This window comes from Tachysurus vachellii, chromosome 19 (assembly GCF_030014155.1).
Source record: "Tachysurus vachellii isolate PV-2020 chromosome 19, HZAU_Pvac_v1, whole genome shotgun sequence".
Taxonomy (NCBI): Eukaryota; Metazoa; Chordata; class Actinopteri; order Siluriformes; family Bagridae; genus Tachysurus; species Tachysurus vachellii.
The window spans coordinates 17,251,644-17,275,353 of record NC_083478.1 but is presented as its reverse complement, the minus strand read 5'-3'; the positions used below and the strand labels follow the sequence as shown (position 1 = coordinate 17,275,353).

At 36.3% G+C, this 23,710-nt stretch overlaps 2 protein-coding genes across 2 annotated transcripts in view; both read left to right on the top strand.

Moving 5' to 3' along the window:
• The window catches only part of LOC132862533 (sushi, von Willebrand factor type A, EGF and pentraxin domain-containing protein 1-like), an 82,098-nt gene that overhangs the window by 51,506 nt on the left and 6,882 nt on the right, over nucleotides 1-23,710 (top strand). Inside the window, exons 47-49 of the mRNA XM_060894592.1 lie at nucleotides 11,840-12,010; nucleotides 12,492-12,668; nucleotides 12,789-12,968. Of these exons, the coding sequence (XP_060750575.1) occupies nucleotides 11,840-12,010; nucleotides 12,492-12,668; nucleotides 12,789-12,968 (528 nt within the window). The remainder of the gene's footprint in view (nucleotides 1-11,839; nucleotides 12,011-12,491; nucleotides 12,669-12,788; nucleotides 12,969-23,710) is intronic.
• LOC132862808 (complement factor H-like) lies at nucleotides 5,004-11,781 on the top strand. The gene is made up of 8 exons (XM_060895084.1): nucleotides 5,004-5,110; nucleotides 6,255-6,387; nucleotides 6,519-6,707; nucleotides 6,894-6,993; nucleotides 8,560-8,633; nucleotides 9,327-9,506; nucleotides 9,689-9,865; nucleotides 10,446-11,781. Exons 2-8 carry the CDS (start codon nucleotides 6,333-6,335, stop codon nucleotides 10,637-10,639), a joined length of 969 nt encoding a protein of 322 aa, XP_060751067.1. The 5' UTR covers nucleotides 5,004-5,110; nucleotides 6,255-6,332; the 3' UTR covers nucleotides 10,640-11,781.

The window sequence follows — 23,710 nt, the reverse complement described above, 5'->3', positions numbered from 1 at the left end:
TGTCCTTGTTGACCTGATTTGAAGAAAGCAGTGTATGACACTTAGCAATGAAAATATTCTGTGTGACATTTACAAAAGTTAATGCAAACTTTTACTTTGCAAATGTAATGTCATGTCATCCATTCTATAATTAAGATATTTCAAGTCAAAACTTTGGTTAAAAATGGAGAAATGGGAATGAATAATATTCCCAAGTAATAAAACTGTGCTCTCTCTCTCTCTCATTATATATATATATATATATAAAATTATTTTTTATTTATCTTTGTTTCTGACTATTTTAAAACTTCCAAAATGTAGCATGTTGTTACGACCGTCTAGGGGTCAAATGAAAGTCTTCATTCAGAGATATTACAATTCACAAACTTTTATTCACTAGTTGACAAGGGTTTTAGGCTTCAGGGGGGATGAAGGCCAAAATAATAAACAGAACAATCTTCCTCAAAATACCTCTCTTACTAAACCAAAATGAAAGAAAATAAAAAACAATTTTGCTTACCTAACTCCCTCTCAAAACAACAATATAATAAAGGTATTCAATATAACTGCCGTCAATCCCCCTATATACCTTGTCACCAGAGCTGATCCTGACCTCCCTGGGGCCCTAAGCAAAATTCTGCTAAGGGGCCCTCCTACCTGACCCGTGAGCCATGTAAACCATTTGCCACACATTCACACTTGACACCACACTGCTCCCACTACAAACCTTCCTCCTTTTAAAAAAGTTTTCTCCATCTCTCGGTCAAAGAGTAAAACAATACAGAATTGAATGTGGTATAAACAAATCTTTATTGAATGGAATATTTTAAATAGAATTTTGAGTTGAATATTAGCAATTGAATTTAACTTTGGTTCCCTCTACAGTCTGGGCATTTTCAGCATTGTTGATACCAGACTATTTGGACTGTGGAAGAAACTGAAACTTGAATGAGAGACTATAAACATTGTCATTTAGGAGTGCTATCACGCTACTTTTTGTACTGGTCCCTACACAGCTGCTGGAAAGCGCGCGTGTCATTTCGTGCCATGGCGCGGTTATCGAGCTGCCGTTTATGAACACCGTTGCCCTTGGGCTTTTATTCACGCGAATGGTCACGCAGTAAATTGTTGTGTGACAGACAGGCCAAGAGATGCACAGGCAGCACTGCACAGCTAATTTAGCTAGTCAGATAGAAACTAGAGACAGAATCACATCAACTTTACTTTACTGTTATTTGCTCTTGCTGACATCAAACTTGAAGAGAACACAAGTTTATCTGATTGCTGTTCTCGCATTTCACTCTCATTTTGTTTCTTTTTTCTCTTTTCATGGCCAGATAGATAGCTCCACTTCATATTGTCATCCACACAGTAAAATTAACACGCGCTGTAAAATGAGGCAGGGGGAGGCGGGGCCTTGCGTAATTTGCGGGCCCTACGCAACTTGCGTAGTGAGCGTATAGGGCCGATCGGCTCTGCTTGTCACAATAGGTTGGTACGTTTTGAATAAAAGTGTATTATGAAATTGTCTAGCTAACAAGTCAAAAACACATAAATGTATATCGTAATCGTAGTCAATATCAGGCATGGGTCAAGCACAAACAAATCTATCATTTGAAAGAATAAACAGAACAAAACAAAACTTACAGGCTCAACACACTCTGAACACAAACGTACAATCTTTATCTCTCTGATGTGACAATCAACAATAAATGAAGTGGGTTAACATTTAGAGGATATAGCATACAAATGTGCAATGTTAAAGCACAACGCAAACAAAGCAATGACGATGGCACGAAAAGGCCCTCTATCAGTGATCCAGGCAGTCCTTTTATCTGGGACAGGTGGAGATAATAACAAATCGGAGCGTTCGTCATATTAACTCGCCTTCCTGAAAACAAATCAAGTACAAGAGAGGACACCAGAGGGCAGCACAGAAATAAAACAACTGATTAAAGGTCATAACACCCCCACACTTCAAATAAAACATCCTTGTTTTACTGATGAATGCTTGATGGGGTGTCAGCAATTACATTGTCAATACCTTTCTTATGACAGATCACTAGATTGTAACTCTGACAGATTAGAGACCAAAACATAAGGCGATGATTTGCATTTGACATCCGCTGCAAAAACACAGGAGGATTTTGGTCGGTATATACTGTAACAGATTGTGCGCTGGAACCGACATATACCTCAAAATGTTGTAATGCAAGAATTAAAGCAAGAACCTCTTTCTCTATTATACTGTAATTAACTTGGTGTTTGTGAAATTTCTATATAATTTCTATATATTCAATATATACTGATATATTGTTATTTCAACAAGCACGCCTTTTTAACCAATTTATGTTTTAACTTAACAAGACAAGTATTAATAAAAACAATATATATATTTTTAATGCAAATATTATTAATATTTAATTTAATCACAATTATTATATTATACATACAATAATTATTATATAAATACTATCACTATAGAGCTTTTCACTTATTACAAAGGTTACAACATAAAAAAAGTTAGAATAAATTGCTAGAAAAAATAAAAAGTGTTTGAAGTTAAATAAATGTTCTTTGATTGAATTACAAAGAGTCTTTCCACTGTTCAATGGCCTTCCCAGATGCTGGACAGTACCATTTACCTTTAATTTGAAAATGGCCAGTAAGTTTGTTCTTCGACTGACCATATAATTTACACTGGAAGTGGTAGCCTTCTTTTGACAGACGCTTTTTTGGTGGCTCCCCTCTTGCCACAAGCTCTGCCTTTCGTAGTCTCCATGCGCGTTGTCGGTTCTGGGACTGTGGGACTGGCTGTTGGCTGGGGACCAGGCAAAATGATAAAGAACCCTGAGCCAAGACCCACTGATGGGTGATGACCTGGCAGAAAGGATGTACTGTATAACCCATAGATATACATCTCTGCCGCTGATGGGTGATGACCCTGCCGATTTGGAAATCCAGGCCAGTTAAACCACACAGGATCATGCTTGACACTAGGCCAGAAAGAAGATTCACATGCCACATGAGTCAGGCTGGTGCCAGGTGCAGCTACATCTGTATGTGATGCCACAGTCTCAGTTCTAGCATGTTTGCGGTGGCGAATTACTGCTCACTCGTAAAGTTTTCAGGCTCCCGGAACTCGATAACAGCATGTCCGTGTTCCACGGGTGCTCTTTGTTGGAAGCCCTCTTGGGTTTGGCACTGAATGCTTTGCCACATTGATCTGCTGGGGAAGCTAATCTCCTTGCAGCAAAGTGTCCCGGTCAGTTCTCTTTTGTCAGTCAAGCAGCCTGACAAAACAAATCCATTTTAGAATAAAAAACTGCGCACAATTTTTTTAATTCCTTTTTTAAAAAAAGTAAATAAATATATGAAAAACATATCTTTTAAATATATATGATTTTCTCAGTACAATAAACTTGTAGTTCAGTACATATATAATATATGTATATGATGTGTGTATCTTTATAATACACATATATTTACTATAAAGTGCTCATTAAGTATATATTACATATTTATTTATTATTATTATTGAAGTGAATGTGGGGAACATAAGCCCAACTCACCAAGAAGAGACTTTAGTGTTGTTTATTGTTAATAATACCAGCTTGGTTCTGTCCAGCAGTTCTCTGCAGTCTTCAAGCAGCTGATTGATGTGACTGTATGTCATCACAACTGACACTGAGTCATAAACAGTCTGTGGATAAACAGATACATTGTTTGTATAATGAATGATCAGTAGTCTCTACAATCATATTCAATAACAGCATCAACAAAAATATTCTAAATGTTAATTCAGAAAATGAGAATCACATAGTAACTTTTTTATTTATGCTTTCACAAACATACAATGTTTGTCAATTCTCAAATAAAAATTCAGTTATATTAAAATAATATAAAGGTGTAATTACAGTTACAACCTGTAATATTTAAATACTTACACTTATAAATAATATAAAGGTGTAAATACAGTTACAACCTGTAATATTTAAATACTTACACTTATAAATAATATAAAGGTGTAAATACAGTTACAACCTGTAATATTTATATACTTACACTTATAAATAATATAAAGGTATAATTACAGTTACAACCTGTTATATTTATATACTTACACTTATAAATAATATAAAGGTATAATTACAGTTACAACCTGTAATATTTATAAACTTACACTTATAAATAATATAAAGGCCTAAATACAGTTACAACCTGTAATATGAAAGTGACAAGTGACAAGTGACGTGACATACAGCTAAGCGAACCCATACTCAGAATTCGTTCTCTGCATTTAAACCATCCAAAGTGCACACATACAGCAGTGAACACACCGTGCAAACACACCCGGAGCGGTATAATATTTATATACTTACATGTATACACCGTCTAATATGGAGCCTCCCGAAATTTAAATGAAATCACAAATACCTCTGCATTAGCATTTTTGTACAAGGACAAAACTTTGCCATAAACAATCTAACTCAGTAGTGAAATGTTGTTGTTGTTGTTGATGATGATGTTTTTCATTTACAAACTGATCGTGTGTGACTAAGACTATGTTTCAGCCAATGACTGTTTTGCCCCGTTCGAAATTGTTCGGACTTGCCGTTAGGAACTGTTAGGACCTATTTTAGGGATCGTTTGAAGAGTGTTAGGACCTGTTAGGAACTGATTTATTGGCTCAAAGGCCTTAGTGAGGTCAAGGGTGAAGAATGAAACAAGAAAGATTTTACATGGAGGTGTGCTATCTTTTAATCTCTTAATTGCATTAAAAGTCTTAAGAAATGAAGTAAAAATAATGCTCATCAGGTGGGTTTGAGTTTATGATCAAGTTATCAAACCATTCTCTCATGTAGATGTTTTTTTTTGTTTACAGAGCAGCCAGTCGTGGTTAAACATTTATATTTCGTGGCTGGTTTTCAAGCCAAAAAAAAAAAAAAAAGAGTAGAAATGTTTTCTCTAATTCTAAGCCTAGGATGTGGACCTTGCATTTGGACACAAACAACTCCCGCGAGGTTGTAGGGGTGGGCGGGGTTTATGTATCCTGAGGGGCGGAGCCAAGCAGCCATTTGAGACGGACAAACTGAAGCAGTGTAATTAACGGAGGAAGCAGCGGATAACGGTGAAGTATTTCAGCTTAAGTATTTCAACTTCAAATTACTGCTAAAATGACTAATAAGACTGAGTTTATAGTTTTGACGTCTTTAACGTGTACTAAAGAATAACCCTAGCGTGTTTTTTCGGTGTAGTTTGATTATTATTAAACCCAGTCAAACAATTTACTATAATAATCAACTCTGTTTTAGTGAAACTGTCATTGTTTATTATCGATATACTTAATGAAAAATAGATCACCTTTAAAAAGTGATTTTAGAAAACTGAGTTTGTTTGTTTTTTTCTCTATGGTTTTACCCGCAAATGTATTTCTGAAGTGGCGAAAACAAACAATTTAAGAAGATTACAGGGAATTAATGGGCTTGTGAACGCTGCATCAGCATAATAATAAGTACAAACTGTTTCTGCTTGTTTTGCTTTAAAGGATACTCTGCAAAATACCCCCCCCCCCACACACACACACACATACAGTACATACACACATACAAACACACATACGCACATGCACACACACATACAAACAAACACACACACATACAAACACACATACGCACATGCACACACACGCATGCACACACACATGCACACACACACATTCATACGCACATGCACACACACATGCACACACACACATATATACACACGCACATGCACACACACACACATACACACACACACGCACACACCACCAAAAGCCTTTATACACTCATTCCTAATGGGGATGGATTACAAACCCAAAAACATTTCTAGATGTGCATTTGGAATAAAAATAAAAAACATCCACCCAAACCAGGGTTGTGCTACCACCTAATTTCTTCAAATGTTATTTTTTTATTTGACATAAGAGGTGTTGGTATATAGACAATTAAATGCGACCAAATAGTTTGGTTTGATTTGAATTTTTTAAACAATTTACCGGACATGTACAAAACTGCACAGAATTCCACCTTTTAATTTCCTCCTCCTCCACATTTCAGCCATAGTATTTGTGTCTTCTGTAATAGACATCTTTTGTTTGTACTTACAGTATTTGAGTTTCTCAGTTTTTCTGCTGTGTTGTCAGGTTGACAGGACTGTGTTGTTAGGTTGTTGTCAGCTACGGACACAAGTGTAGGTATAAAAGATTTGATTAAACTTGCCGTTCTATACAGTTAACTTTCTGGGACAGTCATGAACTAGGACTGAGTAACTCCTAGATCCTTGCTGGAGTCTCAGAGTTACAGTTGAAGATGTTGCGCTACGTGATCATCTCTGCACATCTTATGATGGCTCTAAAGGTTCAAGGTGAGCTGTCGGAGAGAACACCGCCACCAATTTTAGGATGCATTTATTATACTGGATGAACAGGGTTATGTGTTTATCGGATCAGGGTTAATAACATTAATCACTGAAATGTCTGATTTGTTTTCTCTCAGCCCAGTGTGAGAGTCCTGCTGTTGGAGAAAACCTGAATATGACTGAAATATCAGACCAACAGACTTTTCCTGAAGGCTACACTGTAAAGTTCAAATGTTCCACCGGTTATATTCCAGAGCGAACATCAGCTTCCAGGTCAATCACCTGCATTGGAAACCAGTGGAGCAAACTCCAACTTCAGTGTAAAAGTAATTAGTCTCTAAACATCTTTTTAGGTTAAACTTATACTTACTTTGGATTACCGGTGGTCAACATGACAAAAAATATCATATCACGATTCTCATAAACTTTTTTTAATGCTGTTTCTCTTTGTTCTGTGCAAGTCAAAAGGAGAAGAAAATGTCTGTGTTTACTGCATGTGTATTTTTATCCAGAAAAATCCTGTGGAAAGCCTGGTGAGATTCTCCATGGAAAGTATTTATTTCCAGAAGGCTTTCGGTATGGTGCAACAATCAAAGCACAGTGTAACGAAGGGTAAATTTATTTCTTTTTTTTGTAAGAAACAAATTGTCCATATTTGTTTATGTACTCGGGGGGCACGGTGGCTTAGTGGTTAGCACGTTTGCCTCACACCTCCAGGGTTGGGGGTTCGATTCTCGCCTTGTGTGTGTGGAGTTTGCATGTTCTCCCCGTGACACGGGGGTTTCCTCCGGGTACTCCTGTTTCCTCCCCCGGTCCAAAGACATGCATGGTAGGTTGATTGGCATCTCTGCCCGTAGTGTGTGAGTGAATGAGAGTGTGTGTGCCCTGCGATGGGTTGGCACTCCGTCCAGGGTGTATCCTGCCTTGATACCCGATGACGCCTGAGATAGGCACAGGCTCCCCGTGACCCGAGTAGTTCAGATAAGCGGTAGAAAATGAATGAATGTTTATGTATGCACTTGTACGTAACTGCATAGAGATTCCAACAAACTAGACCAGTGGTTCCCAAACTTTACCTTCACAAAATAACTTTATTTGATCAAACACAACTTTATTATACAAATCATATATTTTTATGATTTTTTTAAGTGACTCACCGTATAATGAGATGGATGTGCTTGAAATGACTTGCATAACTCTGGGATGTTTGTTTGTATCGGAGACAGTTTTAGTCATAAATCATTGTCTATGCAGAGTCTTTATGCTGGTAAGCGCTGAAAACCCACTTTCGTACAGGTATGTTGTCGAGAAGGGCAGTAATGTTTTCAAAGTGCGATCTGCTAAGGCAAGATAATCTGCATGCAAAGCTATCCAGAAATCTGGTAGTGATTTTTGTGTAAACTCAATTTTCAAAGCACCACTCGTCGAGATTTCAATGAGACTCTCTTGCTCAGAAATGGTGAGGTGTGCTGTGGGGTGGCAGAGAATAGATGGCGAATCCATTTGTTTGCATTGTTTGTCTCTGGAAAATACCATCATAAATATACCGGACATAATCCAGCAGCTGAGCCAAACCAGCTACATCAGTCGATTCGTCAATTTCTAAAGCGCAGAAATCGCTGGATTTTATGCGAAGCTATAGTTGTTTTAAAACGTCTTCTGCCATATCAGCGATGCGACGTGAAACTGTGTGTGAAGTACACGCGATACGTAAAGACGTGCACTTACGCACGACACTTGAGTGGACACAGATTTTTGTTTATCGCAGATGGGGTAATTTGATTGGATGTCATGAATTTGACCTTTTATGCCACTAACTGGCTACATTGCTACATAGAGGGGACACGTCTTTATATTTAGTCTGAGAAATACATGTCTGCTTGAATATTAGGTGTGGTATAATTACATTAACAGTACACTTCAGCATTTTGTTCGCGTACCCCCTCCGTTACGTGGCGTACCCCCGGGGGTACACGTACCCCAGTTTGGGAACCACTGAACTAGACCAATGTTCTGACACTAGATTGTATAATTATAAATATTGTCTTTTGAATAAAGGCTTATGGTAAATGGGAAGTTAATTCTATGCACACAATTTTTTTTGCCCAATGTTTTTGTCCCAGTAAAGTACTTGGAACAACTTGGAAAGCATATTTTAAAACAAATCCCTGTTTGCAGTTATCAGCTTATTGGATATCCAGTGAGAAATTGCAGAGAAACAGGCTGGGATAAGACACATCCTGTATGTGAAGGTAATACTATTTTAAAATGGTACATTTTTCATCTTTAAAAATGGTTTTGTGTTAGAACATTTAACCTGGTTTTAATTTCATGAATCTGACTTCTTTTGTGGAGGGTCATTCCTGTTATCTCCAGCCAAATGATGTTTAATACAGAGGTATTTTCCAGACAGTTGTCCAAAGGAATTCTAAATTGTATTTGCAATTATGGGTAAATCGTGACGTAATTGAAGCGATAAAACAAATCACGTTTCAACAGTGATGACCTCAGAGGCTCTTCAACCTAAGATCTTTCAGTAGCATAATGAGTCTATTTATATTTTCAAGATTGTTAGAGAGATTGCATTTTTCTATATAGGTAAAGAAAATGGACTGTGATTTGGTAGTTTTTTTTGAACAAATATGAATTTAGCCAGAATTTCAAAACAGGCTAGTTGTAAATAAACCAAATCACTGATTGATCGATTCATTCCTCTTGTATGTTGTTATTGTCGCTTATAAAGATACTTTCAGAAAAGAGCTACTAGAGATAAAGTGTCTCCAGAGTCCTGTAAAATCTGCACGTTGATGTGATGTAAAAAAAAAAAAAATGTAAAAATCTTTGTCCACCTTTAGAAAAGACGTCTAAAGCCATGAGAGAAGACCTTCAGATTTTTGTAGAATAATTTAAAAATGCTTTTTTATTTTTATTTTTTTTTGTATCAGTGGTGAAGTGTATAAATCCTCCCAGTGTACCAGATGGGGTATTTGAACCAGAGGAGGAAGTGTATAACTATGGAGATGGAGTCTATTACTCTTGTAAGAGAGGTCTTGATCTGTTTGGACCTTCACTATTAACATGCTCCAATGATGGAACCTTTCAGCCTGCTCCTCCTCGGTGTCTGTGTGAGTTCCAGTCAATTCACTGTTGCAGAAATATTTGATTAAAAATTAGAACAAAGATCCTGCTTTTCTGTATTTAAATTCTTGATCATTGTTTTTGTGTTAGTTCTAAATTTGATTTATAGCATTAACGGGTACAAGGAATAAAAGATTCTCTCATTGTCTTTGTCATTGTTTTTATACAGTTGTGACCTGTGAGAGACCCGAAATCCTAAATGCAGTTAGAATCGAAGGAAAATCAGCACCTTATAAATACAGAGACTTTGTTCGCTACCGGTGTAATGAAGGCTACAAAATGGAAGGATCTGATTTCCTGATCTGTAAAGAAGATGGGTGGGATCCACCTCCTCCTCAGTGCACGAGTACTAATAATGAATATTTCTGAATCATATACATTTTGTTAGTTTGAGATAGCAAAAAGGACACGCGTTTTTAAAAATATTACTGCAAATATATAGTTTTCATTCTTTCTTTGCTATATACTGTACAATGCTTTGCAGTATTGTTGACTTGCATTTTAAGCCATGTTAAAATCCAACTGAAAAATATTTTACTTCCTTTTAGTGGTTCCAGGGTAAAAGATGTTGTTTTATGGTTTAAAGAGTTTTTTTTATCCTGTGGTGAGGAAGAGGTTCTCAGTAGTGGAAAGAATACAAAACCTTAATTTCAGCAACAGTACTGTAACTGTAGTAGAGATTCTAAAAGCTCTTGTCAATGAAGAACGGAAGTTTGTGAACGTTACCATGTGTTTGATGAGACTTTGTCCTTATATGCACATTAGTTCTAAGTTTTGATATGTTTAAGCCTTTTTGTCACATTATTGGAGCTGTGCTTAGGATCACTGTCTTGATAGATGTTCCAGTTGAGAGCAAGTTTTAATGTTGTGGCTGATGTCAGAATTGAGGTGTTGATTTAATATTTCTGTGCTCTTCTTTCATGCAGAGATCTGTGATCCACAAACCATCCAAAATGCAGTTATTGTTGGAAATTCCTCATTGTACAGATACAATGACTCTGTCCAAATCAGGTGTAATGAAGGCTACAAAACAGTGGGGTCTGATCGCCTGACCTGTGGGGAGAATGGATGGAGTCCAGGTTTCTCACATGTACTGGTAAAAATGACCAGTGGTTTTTGAACATTAAAGAATGTTTTATGTTTTAAAGATAGGGTTCATTGGCTGAGGCAGGTTTCCAATTTCCATTAACATTTTTATCTTTATATGTAATCCGCAGACGAGCCGGGAAGAAAAGACCATAACGAACCCCTTCCAGGCCACGCAGTTGCCTCCTGACCTCATTAAATGCGGCTCGATCCCTGGCCACCTTGGCCGTGTGTTCGAGGAAAACGGACATCTTTATTTCTCCCACAACATCCTGTCGACTCTCTCTGGCACGCTGTAGAACATTCTCACAGTCGCTATAATAGTGAAACCTGGCAATAACAGTGCGCGCTCGCTCACCGTGTTTGGGCTTCGGCTGAGAGGTTCTATGTGCTCGGTCTAACAGCGGTGTTTCTTCCAGTCTAAACGCTTCCTTAAGCATTGTAGAAACAACCGTAGTGTTAATGACGGTATCCTCAGGAATCCCGACAATCCTAATATTATTCCGTCGCGACCGAGATTCGAGGTCCTCACACTTATTTTGCAGCGAAACAAACTCTGCGGTTAAATGTGCGAGTTTGTTTTTAATCTCAGCTACATCGTCAGTACAGACGGAGAGAGAATCCCCCATTTCTCCCACTGTACCTCTGAGTGCGGCCAACTCTGCGTCTGAAGCGGCCTTATCGTTCGCCAGTTGTGTTTTTACTGACTGTAGGTCAGCTCTAATTGTGGACAATTCATCACCCAGTGCCGCTCGAAGTTCGGTTTTAAAAATCTCAGCAATGTCTTGCTTTAACAAGATTAGCAGTTCGTGCTTCAGGGACTCCGCATCAATTACCTGGGCGACTTCCCTGGGAGAGGTGGAGCTGCGGGGTGAAGACGGAGCCCCAGGGTCTGGGGTCGCTACCTGTGTAGCAGGCCTCAGTTGTTGGGCCATGGTGGCACGGGTTTTAGATGATTTTCTAGCCATGATAATACGTCCAAGTGTTGAAAAAGACTTTAACAAAGTATCCTAGGGGTAAATATATCAAAAAGGCAATCTAAATTGCGATATAAAATAATTACCATTAACTCTGCAGGAGTCTCAAATCACATGTCTTACTCCATTGGCTGCTCAACAGCGCCCCCAGGATCACTGTCTTCATAGATGTTCCAGTTGAGAGCAAGTTTTAATGTTGTGGCTGATGTCAGAATTGAGATGTTGCTTCAATATTTCTGTGCTCTTCTTTCATGCAGAGATCTGTGATCCACAAACCATCCAAAATGCAGTTATTGTTGGAATTTCCTCATTGTACAGATACAATGACTCTGTCCAAATCAGGTGTAATAAAGGCTACAAAACAGTGGGGTCTGATCGCCTGACCTGTGGGGTGAATGGATGGAGTCCAGGTTTCTCACCATGTACTGGTAAAAATAACCAGTGGTTTTTGAACATTAAAGAATGTTTTATGTTTTAAAGATAGGGTTCATTGGCTGAGGCAGGTTTCCAATTTCCATTAACATTATTTTTCATTTAATAATGCAGAAATATGAATAGACAATGATTTAAACTGATTTGTTTCATACTATATATTTTTAGATTAATTTTGTTTTATTTTTAACATTCTTCAGAGAACTGTCTCAGGGAATAGAGTGTGTTTTTTCCTAGTAGAAAGTGCATTAGCTAGCTGTATTACTTATTTTGGCCTGAGGGTTTTATTTAATTCCTGAAAGCAACTCAATCTTTTTCCACTACTCAGTTCACTGTTCCAAAAAAAAAAAAGAAATCCTGCTTTTCACATTTACATTCTTGATTGTTTTGATTGTTTTAGTTCTAGCTTTTTTATAGCACAAACAGGTACAAGGAATTAAAGATTCTCTCATTGTCTTTGTCGTTGTTTTTATACAGTTGTGACCTGTGAGAGACCCGAAATCCTAAATGTAGTTAGAATCGAAGGAAAATCGCCACCTTATAAATACAGAGACTTTGTTCGCTACCGGTGTAATAAAGGCTACAAAATGGAAGGATCTGATCGCATGATCTGTAAAGAAGATGGGTGGGATCCACCTCCTCCTCAGTGCACGAGTACTAATAATGAATATTTCTGAATAATATACATTGTTTTGTTAGTTTGAGATAGCAAAAATGACACGTGGTTTTAAAAATATTACTGCAAATATATAATTTTCATTCTTTCTTCCTCAGTTGTGACCTGTTTACCACCAACTCTTATACACAATGGACAATTTATCTTTCAGGAGGAATTATATGAGTATGGAAACAGTGTGAAATTCACGTGTAATAAAGGATTTAAACTTAAAGGCTCTGCAAATAGTTCATGTACCGAATATGGAATATTTAAGCCTTCTGCACCTCAGTGTGAGGGTAAGTCCTCGAGAAAAATCCCAATAATGTTCATTCGTGATTCTATTAATGATTAATACAAGGAGTTTTATATTGTTTCTTTTCTTTTGTTTGTTTTTCTTGTCTGTTTCTATTGATTTTTGTTTTTCTTCAGTCAGTGTGAGGCTATTTGGCTTTGCAGTATTGTTGATGACTTGCATTTTGAGACATGTTGAAATCCAACTGAAAAATATTTTACTTTCTTTTAGTGGTTCCAGGGTAAAAGATGTTGTTTTATGGTTTAAAGAGTTTTTTTTATCCTGTGGTGAGGAAGAGGTTCTCAGTAGTGGAAAGAATACAAAACCTTAATTTCAGCAACAGTACTGTAACTGTAGTAGAGATTCTAAAAGCTCTTGTCGATGAAGAACGGAAGTTTGTGAACGTTACCATGTGTTTGATGAGACTTTGTCCTTATATGCACATTAGTTCTAAGTTTTGAAATGTTTAAGCCATTTGGTTGAGGCAGGTTTCCAATTTCCATTAACATTTTTATTTTTCATTTATTAATGCAGAAACATGAATAAAAAATCTATTGTTTTAGTTCTAGCTTTTTTTATAGCACAAACAGGTACAAGGAATAAAAGATTCTCTCATTGTCTTTGTCATTGTTTTTATACAGTTGTGACCTGTGAGAGACCCAAAATCCTAAATGCAGTTAGAATCGAAGGAAAATGGCCACCTTATAAATACAGTGACTTTGTTAGCTACCGGTGTAATAAAGGCTACAAAATGGAAGGATCTGATCGCATAATCTGTAAAGAAGATGGGTGGGATCCACCTCCTCCTCAGTGCACAAGTACTAATAATGAATATTTCTGTATAATATAGTGTTATATATAGTTATATGTTAACTTCTTTCATGCAATCTAAAGTACAGTTTTTCAAAACATTATATCAAATGTATCATTTTCAGTCTTTCTTCCTCAGTTGTGACCTGTTCACCACCGCCTCTTATACACAATGGACAATTTAACCCTCAGAAGGAGTTATATAAGTATGGAAACAGAGTCACATTCACATGTAATGAAGGATTTAAACTTAAAGGCCCTGCAAGTAGTTTATGTACTATAGATGGAATATTTCAGCCTTCTCCTCAGTGTCAGGGTAAGTCCTTGAGAAAAATCCCAATAATCTTTACAGTTATAATTCTATTAATGATTAATACAAGGATCTTTATAATGTGTCTTTATTCTTGTTAATCAGTGGTTTTGAAATAGTAAAAATAAATAGTTTTGAATATTGTAGAATGTGAATAAAGAAAAACCATGGGAGCTCATTACAAAAAAAAAATCATTAAATGGACTGTGAATTGGGTTTAAGGAGTTAAAATAAACAACAGTGTATTGTACGTGACTGATTTCAACTGATTAACCTTTTAAATCTATGATGATAATGCAGTTTCTGGAATAAACACTTCATTTTGATGGCTTTACAAAAGAGAACATGATTTAATATATTTTTTTAGTAGTTTTACGATTGCTAAATAAACTCGTACACCATTGCAATATGGAGTTACTGATGTATGCATATTAAAACTGATTTGTTTCAACTCTAATAATATTGTACTAATATTACATTTATTTATCTCTTATGTTCTCAGCACAATGTGTCAGACCCCTTTGGATTTAGGGTTTTATTTAATTCCAGAGAGCAACTCAATCTTGTTCCACCACTCAATTCACTATTTAAAAATATTGAATATTTTTATTTATATATTTATATATATATATTTTTATATAGTGAATATTGTAGAATGTTGTGGGGTTTTTTATGTTTTGTAAATATGGTTTATTAGATGAGGTAGGTTCCCAATTTCAATCAAAGTTCTTTTTGGTAGTTTCAAGTCAATCACCTGCAAATGAAAACAGTGGACTGAACTACAGCTTCAGTGCAAATGTAATTCTCCTTAAAGACATTTTTTCAACCCACTCAGGTGTTTGTAGTGTTGGTGGAGGATTCATTGTTAATTTTTTGTAAAGCCTGAAAAATCAAGACATTTTATATATATTTTTAGTAAAGTCCTGTGGAAATCCGGGTGATATTTCCCATGGAAAATATTTAACTACAGAGGGAATTCTGTTTGGTGCAACAATCACTGCACAGTGTGACGAAGGGTTAGTAAAGCTGTGCCCTTATGTTTTTTTGGCTAAATACCTGTACATATAAACACAATTACACATAACATGGTTGTGTACATAAGATTTAACATACAATCACTGTTTGTAGGTATACGCTTGTTGGAGAAAGAACTAGAAATTGTCGAGATGATGGTTGGGATGGGAGAGACCCTGTGTGTGAGCTTCAGTGGTAGTCTGTTCTGACAACGGAACCTTTCCTCCTCCGCCTCTGTGTTCAAGTAAGTTATGCAGAATTACATGTAAATACAAAAATTAAGCTCCAAATGATATTTAGGTTATAATTTGGATGTTGGAAGTAATGCTTAAACAGTACTGATATCATAACTGATGCTGTGTTTTCGACCCAGTGTTATTTCATTTGATACAGTAATACAGGTTAACTTTATCTAAACTTCTAATCTTTTAACAAACGTTTTGGCATTTAAATGTTTTGACATTTTTCCGTTGTTTTTCCGTTGTTGAGTTCTACAGTTAACAATGGGGCACAAATCAGCCTTTTTGTCATTTATATTTCTTTTAGATTAATCATTTGTGATGCACCTATAATTGAAAATGAAGTTAGAGTTCAGGGCAAAGCACCACCCTACAAATATGCTGTTTGTTCAGTACGATTGTATTAATGGTTATACAATTGAAGATTCTGATGGATAAAATCCACCTTGTGCATGGGTATTGAACCATGCTTTTAATTCTTGACATCACTTGGCAGCACCCAAATCAGAATTACAGTTTTCTGTAACAAGTCTATTAATACAAGTGTAATGAAGGATTTAAACAGTCCACTTGTTTAGTAACAAGTCCATTTATTAATAGGTCATAAACATGGACCAAGCAGTTTGCACAACTGTCTAAACACAAACATTTATCCCATGTTCCAAAAAAAATAACCATGAGGGGAAAAAGAAATATACCGTGTGTCTAAATAAGTTTTCTTTTAATTTTTGCTTTTCAGTTCCAGCTACAAAGCTTATTCCAGTCCTGGTCAATGTGTCCTCCAGTGTGCCTCCAACAGAGCAAACTGCACCTAAAACCATGGACTGATACAAATCCCAGGGTGTCTCCAGCTAACGTGCTTTTCAAACAATTCTGCTCTATTCTCAGTTTTTACAAACTACATAATTGTTCATTAAACTGGCACAACAATAACCTTTCCAAGTATATGCCTTATGTGTTTATAGTCGCATTAAAATTGTACCGAATGTTTAGTCAAGTTTTTGTAGCTTTGAGTCAATTCATAGAGCTGTAAATGAAAAATATCAAATGTTAGCATTTTCATTGCATTACAAAAAGAAAAAAATACATTTTGTTACTATCGTGCATTAAAAAAACATTATTTCAGTGTGGTGTGATTCTTAAAATTCATGTATCATTTTAACCACAGTGATTTCTGCATTTTAATTTTTTTGCCGTGATTCATCTCAGTCAGTCGGAGAAACTCATCTGAAGCGCTGATGAGCACTGTTTCTGTTGTTACACTAGGGGTGAAATTGTCCTTTTTAGATTTGATTCTCCCTATACAACTGCTGCATTAAAAAACAACAATGGGTGAATGATTTATAACCTGCCTGATATTAACTTAATTTTACTTTTATACTTAATGTACTTATGCCTGAGAGATATGTTTGGCTAATGCTGAAAATGTCAATAGCCATATTCATATCTGAGTGAAATTTTGGAGATGCATTTCATTGTGTTGTAGAATACTGTATATGCAATGTTGCTGTTTCTTCAACAGATAAAATTTGGCAATCCAAATAGCTTTTCAGATGTTTACCAGAATTTAAATCTGATGTCTATTGGACAAATTTTTACATAACAATATAAATACAGTAAGGTTGATCGCTCAACATTTTCTCGATTTCTCAAAAAAAGTTTCATAATTTTATAATTTATTCAAAAAGTAAAATAGTGGGAATAAGCCTTGTCCTTGTTGACCTGATTTGAAGAAAGCAGTGTATGACACTTAGCAATGAAAATATTCTGTGTGACATTTACAAAAGTTAATGCAAACTTTTACTTTGCAAATGTAGTGTCATGTCATCCATTCTATAATTAAGATATTTCAAGTCAAAACTTTGGTTAAAAATGGAGAAATGGGAATGAATAATATTCCCAAGTAATAAAACTGTGCTCTCTCTCTCTCTCATTATATATATATATATATAAAATTATTTTTTATTTATCTTTGTTTCTGACTATTTTAAAACTTCCAAAATGTAGCATGTTGTTACGACCGTCTAGGGGTCAAATGAAAGTCTTCATTCAGAGATATTACAATTCACAAACTTTTATTCACTAGTTGACAAGGGTTTTAGGCTTCAGGGGGGATGAAGGCCAAAATAATAAACAGAACAATCTTCCTCAAAATACCTCTCTTACTAAACCAAAATGAAAGAAAATAAAAAACAATTTTGCTTACCTAACTCCCTCTCAAAACAACAATATAATAAAGGTATTCAATATAACTGCCGTCAATCCCCCCCTTGTCACCAGAGCTGATCCTGACCTCCCTGGGGCCCTAAGCAAAATTCTGCTAAGGGGCCCTCCTACCTGACCCGTGAGCCATGTAAACCATTTGCCACACATTCACACTTGACACCACACTGCTCCCACTACAAACCTTCCTCCTTTTAAAAAAGTTTTCTCCATCTCTCGGTCAAAGAGTAAAACAATACAGAATTGAATGAGGTATAAACAAATCTTTATTGAATGGAATATTTTAAATAGAATTTTGAGTTGAATATTAGCAATTGAATTTAACTTTGGTTCCCTCTACAGTCTGGGCATTTTCAGCATTGTTGATACCAGACTATTTGGACTGTGGAAGAAACTGAAACTTGAATGAGAGACTATAAACATTGTCATTTAGGAGTGCTATCACGCTACTTTTTGTACTGGTCCCTACACAGCTGCTGGAAAGCGCGCGTGTCATTTCGTGCCATGGCGCGGTTATCGAGCTGCCGTTTATGAACACCGTTGCCCTTGGGCATTTATTCACGCGAATGGTCACGCAGTAAATTGTTGTGTGACAGACAGGCCAAGAGATGCACAGGCAGCACTGCACAGCTAATTTAGCTAGTCAGATAGAAACTAGAGACAGAATCACATCAACTTTACTTTACTGTTATTTGCTCTTGCTGACATCAAACTTGAAGAGAACACAAGTTTATCTGATTGCTGTTCTCGCATTTCACTCTCATTTTGTTTCTTTTTTCTCTTTTCATGGCCAGATAGATAGCTCCGCTTCATATTGTCATCCACACAGTAAAATTAACACGCGCTGTAAAATGAGGCAGGGGGAGGCGGGGCCTTGCGTAATTTGCGGGCCCTACGCAACTTGCGTAGTGAGCGTATAGGGCCGATCGGCTCTGCTTGTCACAATAGGTTGGTACGTTTTGAATAAAAGTGTATTATGAAATTGTCTAGCTAACAAGTCAAAAACACATAAATGTATATCGTAATCGTAGTCAATATCAGGCATGGGTCAAGCACAAACAAATGTATCATTTGAAAGAATAAACAGAACAAAACAAAACTTACAGGCTCAACACACTCTGAACACAAACTTACAATCTTTATCTCTCTGATGTGACAATCAACAATAAATGAAGTGGGTTAACATTTAGAGGATATAGCATACAAATGTGCAATGTTAAAGCACAACGCAAACAAAGCAATGACGATGGCACGAAAAGGCCCTCTATCAGTGATCCAGGCAGTCCTTTTATCTGGGACAGGTGGAGATAATAACAAATCGGAGCGTTCGTCATATTAACTCGCCTTCCTGAAAACAAATCAAGTACAAGAGAGGACACCAGAGGGCAGCACAGAAATAAAACAACTGATTAAAGGTCATAACACCCCCACACTTCAAATAAAACATCCTTGTTTTACTGATGAATGCTTGATGGGGTGTCAGCAATTACATTGTCAATACCTTTCTTATGACAGATCACTAGATTGTAACTCTGACAGATTAGAGACCAAAACATAAGGCGATGATTTGCATTTGACATCCGCTGCAAAAACACAGGAGGATTTTGGTCGGTATATACTGTAACAGATTGTGCGCTGGAACCGACATATACCTCAAAATGTTGTAACGCAAGAATTAAAGCAAGAACTTCTTTCTCTATTATACTGTAGTTAACTTGGTGTTTGTGAAATTTCTATATAATTTCTATATATTCAATATATACTGATATATTGTTATTTCAACAAGCACGCCTTTTTAACCAATTTATGTTTTAACTTAACAAGACAAGTATTAATAAAAACAATATATATATTTTTAATGCAAATATTATTAATATTTAATTTAATCACAATTATTATATTATACATACAATAATTATTATATAAATACTATCACTATAGAGCTTTTCACTTATTACAAAGGTTACAACATAAAAAATGTTAGAATAAATTACTAGAAAAAAATAAAAATGTTTGAAGTTAAATAAATGTTCATTGATTGAATTACAAAGAGTCTTTCCACTGTTCAATGGCCTTCCCAGATGCTGGACAGTACCATTTACCTTTAATTTGAGTATGGCCAGTAAGTTTGTTCTTCGACTGACCACATAATTTACACTGGAAGTGGTAGCCTTCTTTTGACAGACGCTTTTTTGGTGGCTCCCCTCTTGCCACAAGCTCTGCCTTTCGTAGTCTCCATGCGCGTTGTCGGTTCTGGGACTGTTGGACTGGCTGTTGGTTGGTCACCAGGCAAAATGATAAAGAACCCTGAGCCAAGACCCACTGATGGGTGATGACCTGGCAGAAAGGATGTACTGTATAACCCATAGATATACATCTCTGCCGCTGATGGGTGATGACCCTGCCGATTTGGAAATCCAGGCCAGTTAAACCACACAGGATCATGCTTGACACTAGGCCAGAAAGAAGATTCACATGCCACATGAGTCAGGCTGGTGCCAGGTGCAGCTACATCTGTATGTGATGCCACAGTCTCAGTTCTAGCATGTTTGCGGTGGCGAATTACTGCTCACTCGTAAAGTTTTCAGGCTCCCGGAACTCGATAACAGCATGTCCGTGTTCCACGGGTGCTCTTTGTTGGAAGCCCTCTTGGGTTTGGCACTGAATGCTTTGCCACATTGATCTGCTGGGGAAGCTAATCTCCTTGCAGCAAAGTGTCCCGGTCAGTTCTCTTTTGTCAGTCAAGCAGCCTGACAAAACAAATCCATTTTAGAATAAAAAACTGCGCACAATTTTTTTAATTCCTTTTTTAAAAAAAGTAAATAAATATATGAAAAACATATCTTTTAAATATATATGATTTTCTCAGTACAATAAACTTGTAGTTCAGTACATATATAATATATGTATATGATGTGTGTATCTTTATAATACACATATATTTACTATAAAGTGCTCATTAAGTATATATTACATATTTATTTATTATTATTATTGAAGTGAATGTGGGGAACATAAGCCCAACTCACCAAGAAGAGACTTTAGTGTTGTTTATTGTTAATAATACCAGCTTGGTTCTGTCCAGCAGTTCTCTGCAGTCTTCAAGCAGCTGATTGATGTGACTGTATGTCATCACAACTGACACTGAGTCATAAACAGTCTGTGGATAAACAGATACATTGTTTGTATAATGAATGATCAGTAGTCTCTACAATCATATTCAATAACAGCATCAACAAAAATATTCTAAATGTTAATTCAGAAAATGAGAATCACATAGTAACTTTTTTATTTATGCTTTCACAAACATACAATGTTTGTCAATTCTCAAATAAAAATTCAGTTATAATAAAATAATATAAAGGTGTAAATACAGTTACAACCTGTCATATTGATATATTTACTTTTATAAATAATATAAAGGTGTAATTACAGTTACAACCTGTAATATTTATATACTTACACTTATAAATAATATAAAGGTATAATTACAGTTACAACCTGTAATATTTATAAACTTACACTTATAAATAATATAAAGGTATAATTACAGTTACAACCTGTAATATTTATAAACTTACGCTTATAAATAATATAAAGGCCTAAATACAGTTACAACCTGTAATATGAAAGTGACAAGTGACAAGTGACGTGACATACAGCTAAGCGAACCCATACTCAGAATTCGTTCTCTGCATTTAACCCATCCAAAGTGCACACATACAGCAGTGAACACACCGTGCAAACACACCCGGAGCAGTATAATATTTATATACTTACATGTATACACCGTCTAATATGGAGCCTCCCGAAATTTAAATGAAATCACAAATACCTCTGCATTAGCATTTTTGTACAAGGACAAAACTTTGCCATAAACAATCTAACTCAGTAGTGAAATGTTGTTGTTGTTGTTGATGATGATGTTTTTCATTTACAAACTGATCGTGTGTGACTAAGACTATGTTTCAGCCAATGACTGTTTTGCCCCGTTCGAAATTGTTCGGACTTGCCGTTAGGAACTGTTAGGACCTATTTTAGGGATCGTTTGAAGAGTGTTAGGACCTGTTAGGAACTGATTTATTGGCTCAAAGGCCTTAGTGAGGTCAAGGGTGAAGAATGAAACAAGAAAGATTTTACATGGAGGTGTGCTATCTTTTAATCTCTTAATTGCATTAAAAGTCTTAAGAAATGAAGTAAAAATAATGCTCATCAGGTGGGTTTGAGTTTATGATCAAGTTATCAAACCATTCTCTCATGTAGATGTTTTTTTTTGTTTACAGAGCAGCCACTCGTGGTTAAACATTTATATTTCGTGGCTGGTTTTCAAGCCAAAAAAAAAAAAAGAGTAGAAATGTTTTCTCTAATTCTAAGCCTAGGATTTGGACCTTGCATTTGGACACAAACAACTCCCGCGAGGTTGTAGGGGTGGGCGGGGTTTATGTATCCTGAGGGGCGGAGCCAAGCAGCCATTTGAGACGGACAAACTGAAGCAGTGTAATTAACGGAGGAAGCAGCGGATAACGGTGAAGTATTTCAGCTTAAGTATTTCAACTTCAAATTACTGCTAAAATGACTAATAAGACTGAGTTTATAGTTTTGACGTCTTTAACGTGTACTAAAGAATAACCCTAGCGTGTTTTTTCGGTGTAGTTTGATTATTATTAAACCCAGTCAAACAATTTACTATAATAATCAACTCTGTTTTAGTGAAACTGTCATTGTTTATTATCGATATACTTAATGAAAAATAGATCACCTTTAAAAAGTGATTTTAGAAAACTGAGTTTGTTTGTTTTTTTCTCTATGGTTTTACCCGCAAATGTATTTCTGAAGTGGCGAAAACAAACAATTTAAGAAGATTACAGGGAATTAATGGGCTTGTGAACGCTGCATCAGCATAATAATAAGTACAAACTGTTTCTGCTTGTTTTGCTTTAAAGGATACTCTGCAAAATACCCCCCCCCCCCCCACACACACACACACACACACACACATACAGTACATACACACATACAAACACACATACGCACATGCACACACACATACAAACAAACACACACACATACAAACACACATACGCACATGCACACACACGCATGCACACACACACATGCACACACACACATTCATACGCACATGCACACACACATGCACACACACACATATATACACACGCACATGCACACACACACATACACACACACACGCACACACCACCAAAAGCCTTTATACACTCATTCCTAATGGGGATGGATTACAAACCCAAAAACATTTCTAGATGTGCATTTGGAATAAAAATAAAAAACATCCACCCAAACCAGGGTTGTGCTACCACCTAATTTCTTCAAATGTTATTTTTTTATTTGACATAAGAGGTGTTGGTATATAGACAATTAAATGCGACCAAATAGTTTGGTTTGATTTGAATTTTTTAAACAATTTACCGGACATGTACAAAACTGCACAGAATTCCACCTTTTAATTTCCTCCTCCTCCACATTTCAGCCATAGTATTTGTGTCTTCTGTAATAGACATCTTTTGTTTGTACTTACAGTATTTGAGTTTCTCAGTTTTTCTGCTGTGTTGTCAGGTTGACAGGACTGTGTTGTTAGGTTGTTGTCAGCTACGGACACAAGTGTAGGTATAAAAGATTTGATTAAACTTGCCGTTCTATACAGTTAACTTTCTGGGACAGTCATGAACTAGGACTGAGTAACTCCTAGATCCTTGCTGGAGTCTCAGAGTTACAGTTGAAGATGTTGCGCTACGTGATCATCTCTGCACATCTTATGATGGCTCTAAAGGTTCAAGGTGAGCTGTCGTAGAGAACACCGCCACCAATTTTAGGATGCATTTATTATACTGGATGAACAGGGTTATGTGTTTATCGGATCAGGGTTAATAACATTAATCACTGAAATGTCTGATTTGTTTTCTCTCAGCCCAGTGTGAGAGTCCTGCTGTTGGAGAAAACCTGAATATGACTGAAATATCAGACCAACAGACTTTTCCTGAAGGCTACACTGTAAAGTTCAAATGTTCCACCGGTTATATTCCAGAGCGAACATCAGCTTCCAGGTCAATCACCTGCATTGGAAACCAGTGGAGCAAACTCCAACTTCAGTGTAAAAGTAATTAGTCTCTA

Bases quoted from the DNA above. Each gene is read 5' to 3' on its own strand.
- LOC132862808 (XM_060895084.1), top strand. From the start codon at position 6,333: ATGTTGCGCTACGTGATCATCTCTGCACATCTTATGATGGCTCTAAAG. The intron at 8,634-9,326 runs GTAATACTATTT...TTTTTGTATCAG, and splicing joins GACACATCCTGTATGTGAAG to TGGTGAAGTGTATAAATCCT. The intron at 9,507-9,688 runs GTGAGTTCCAGT...GTTTTTATACAG, and splicing joins TGCTCCTCCTCGGTGTCTGT to TTGTGACCTGTGAGAGACCC.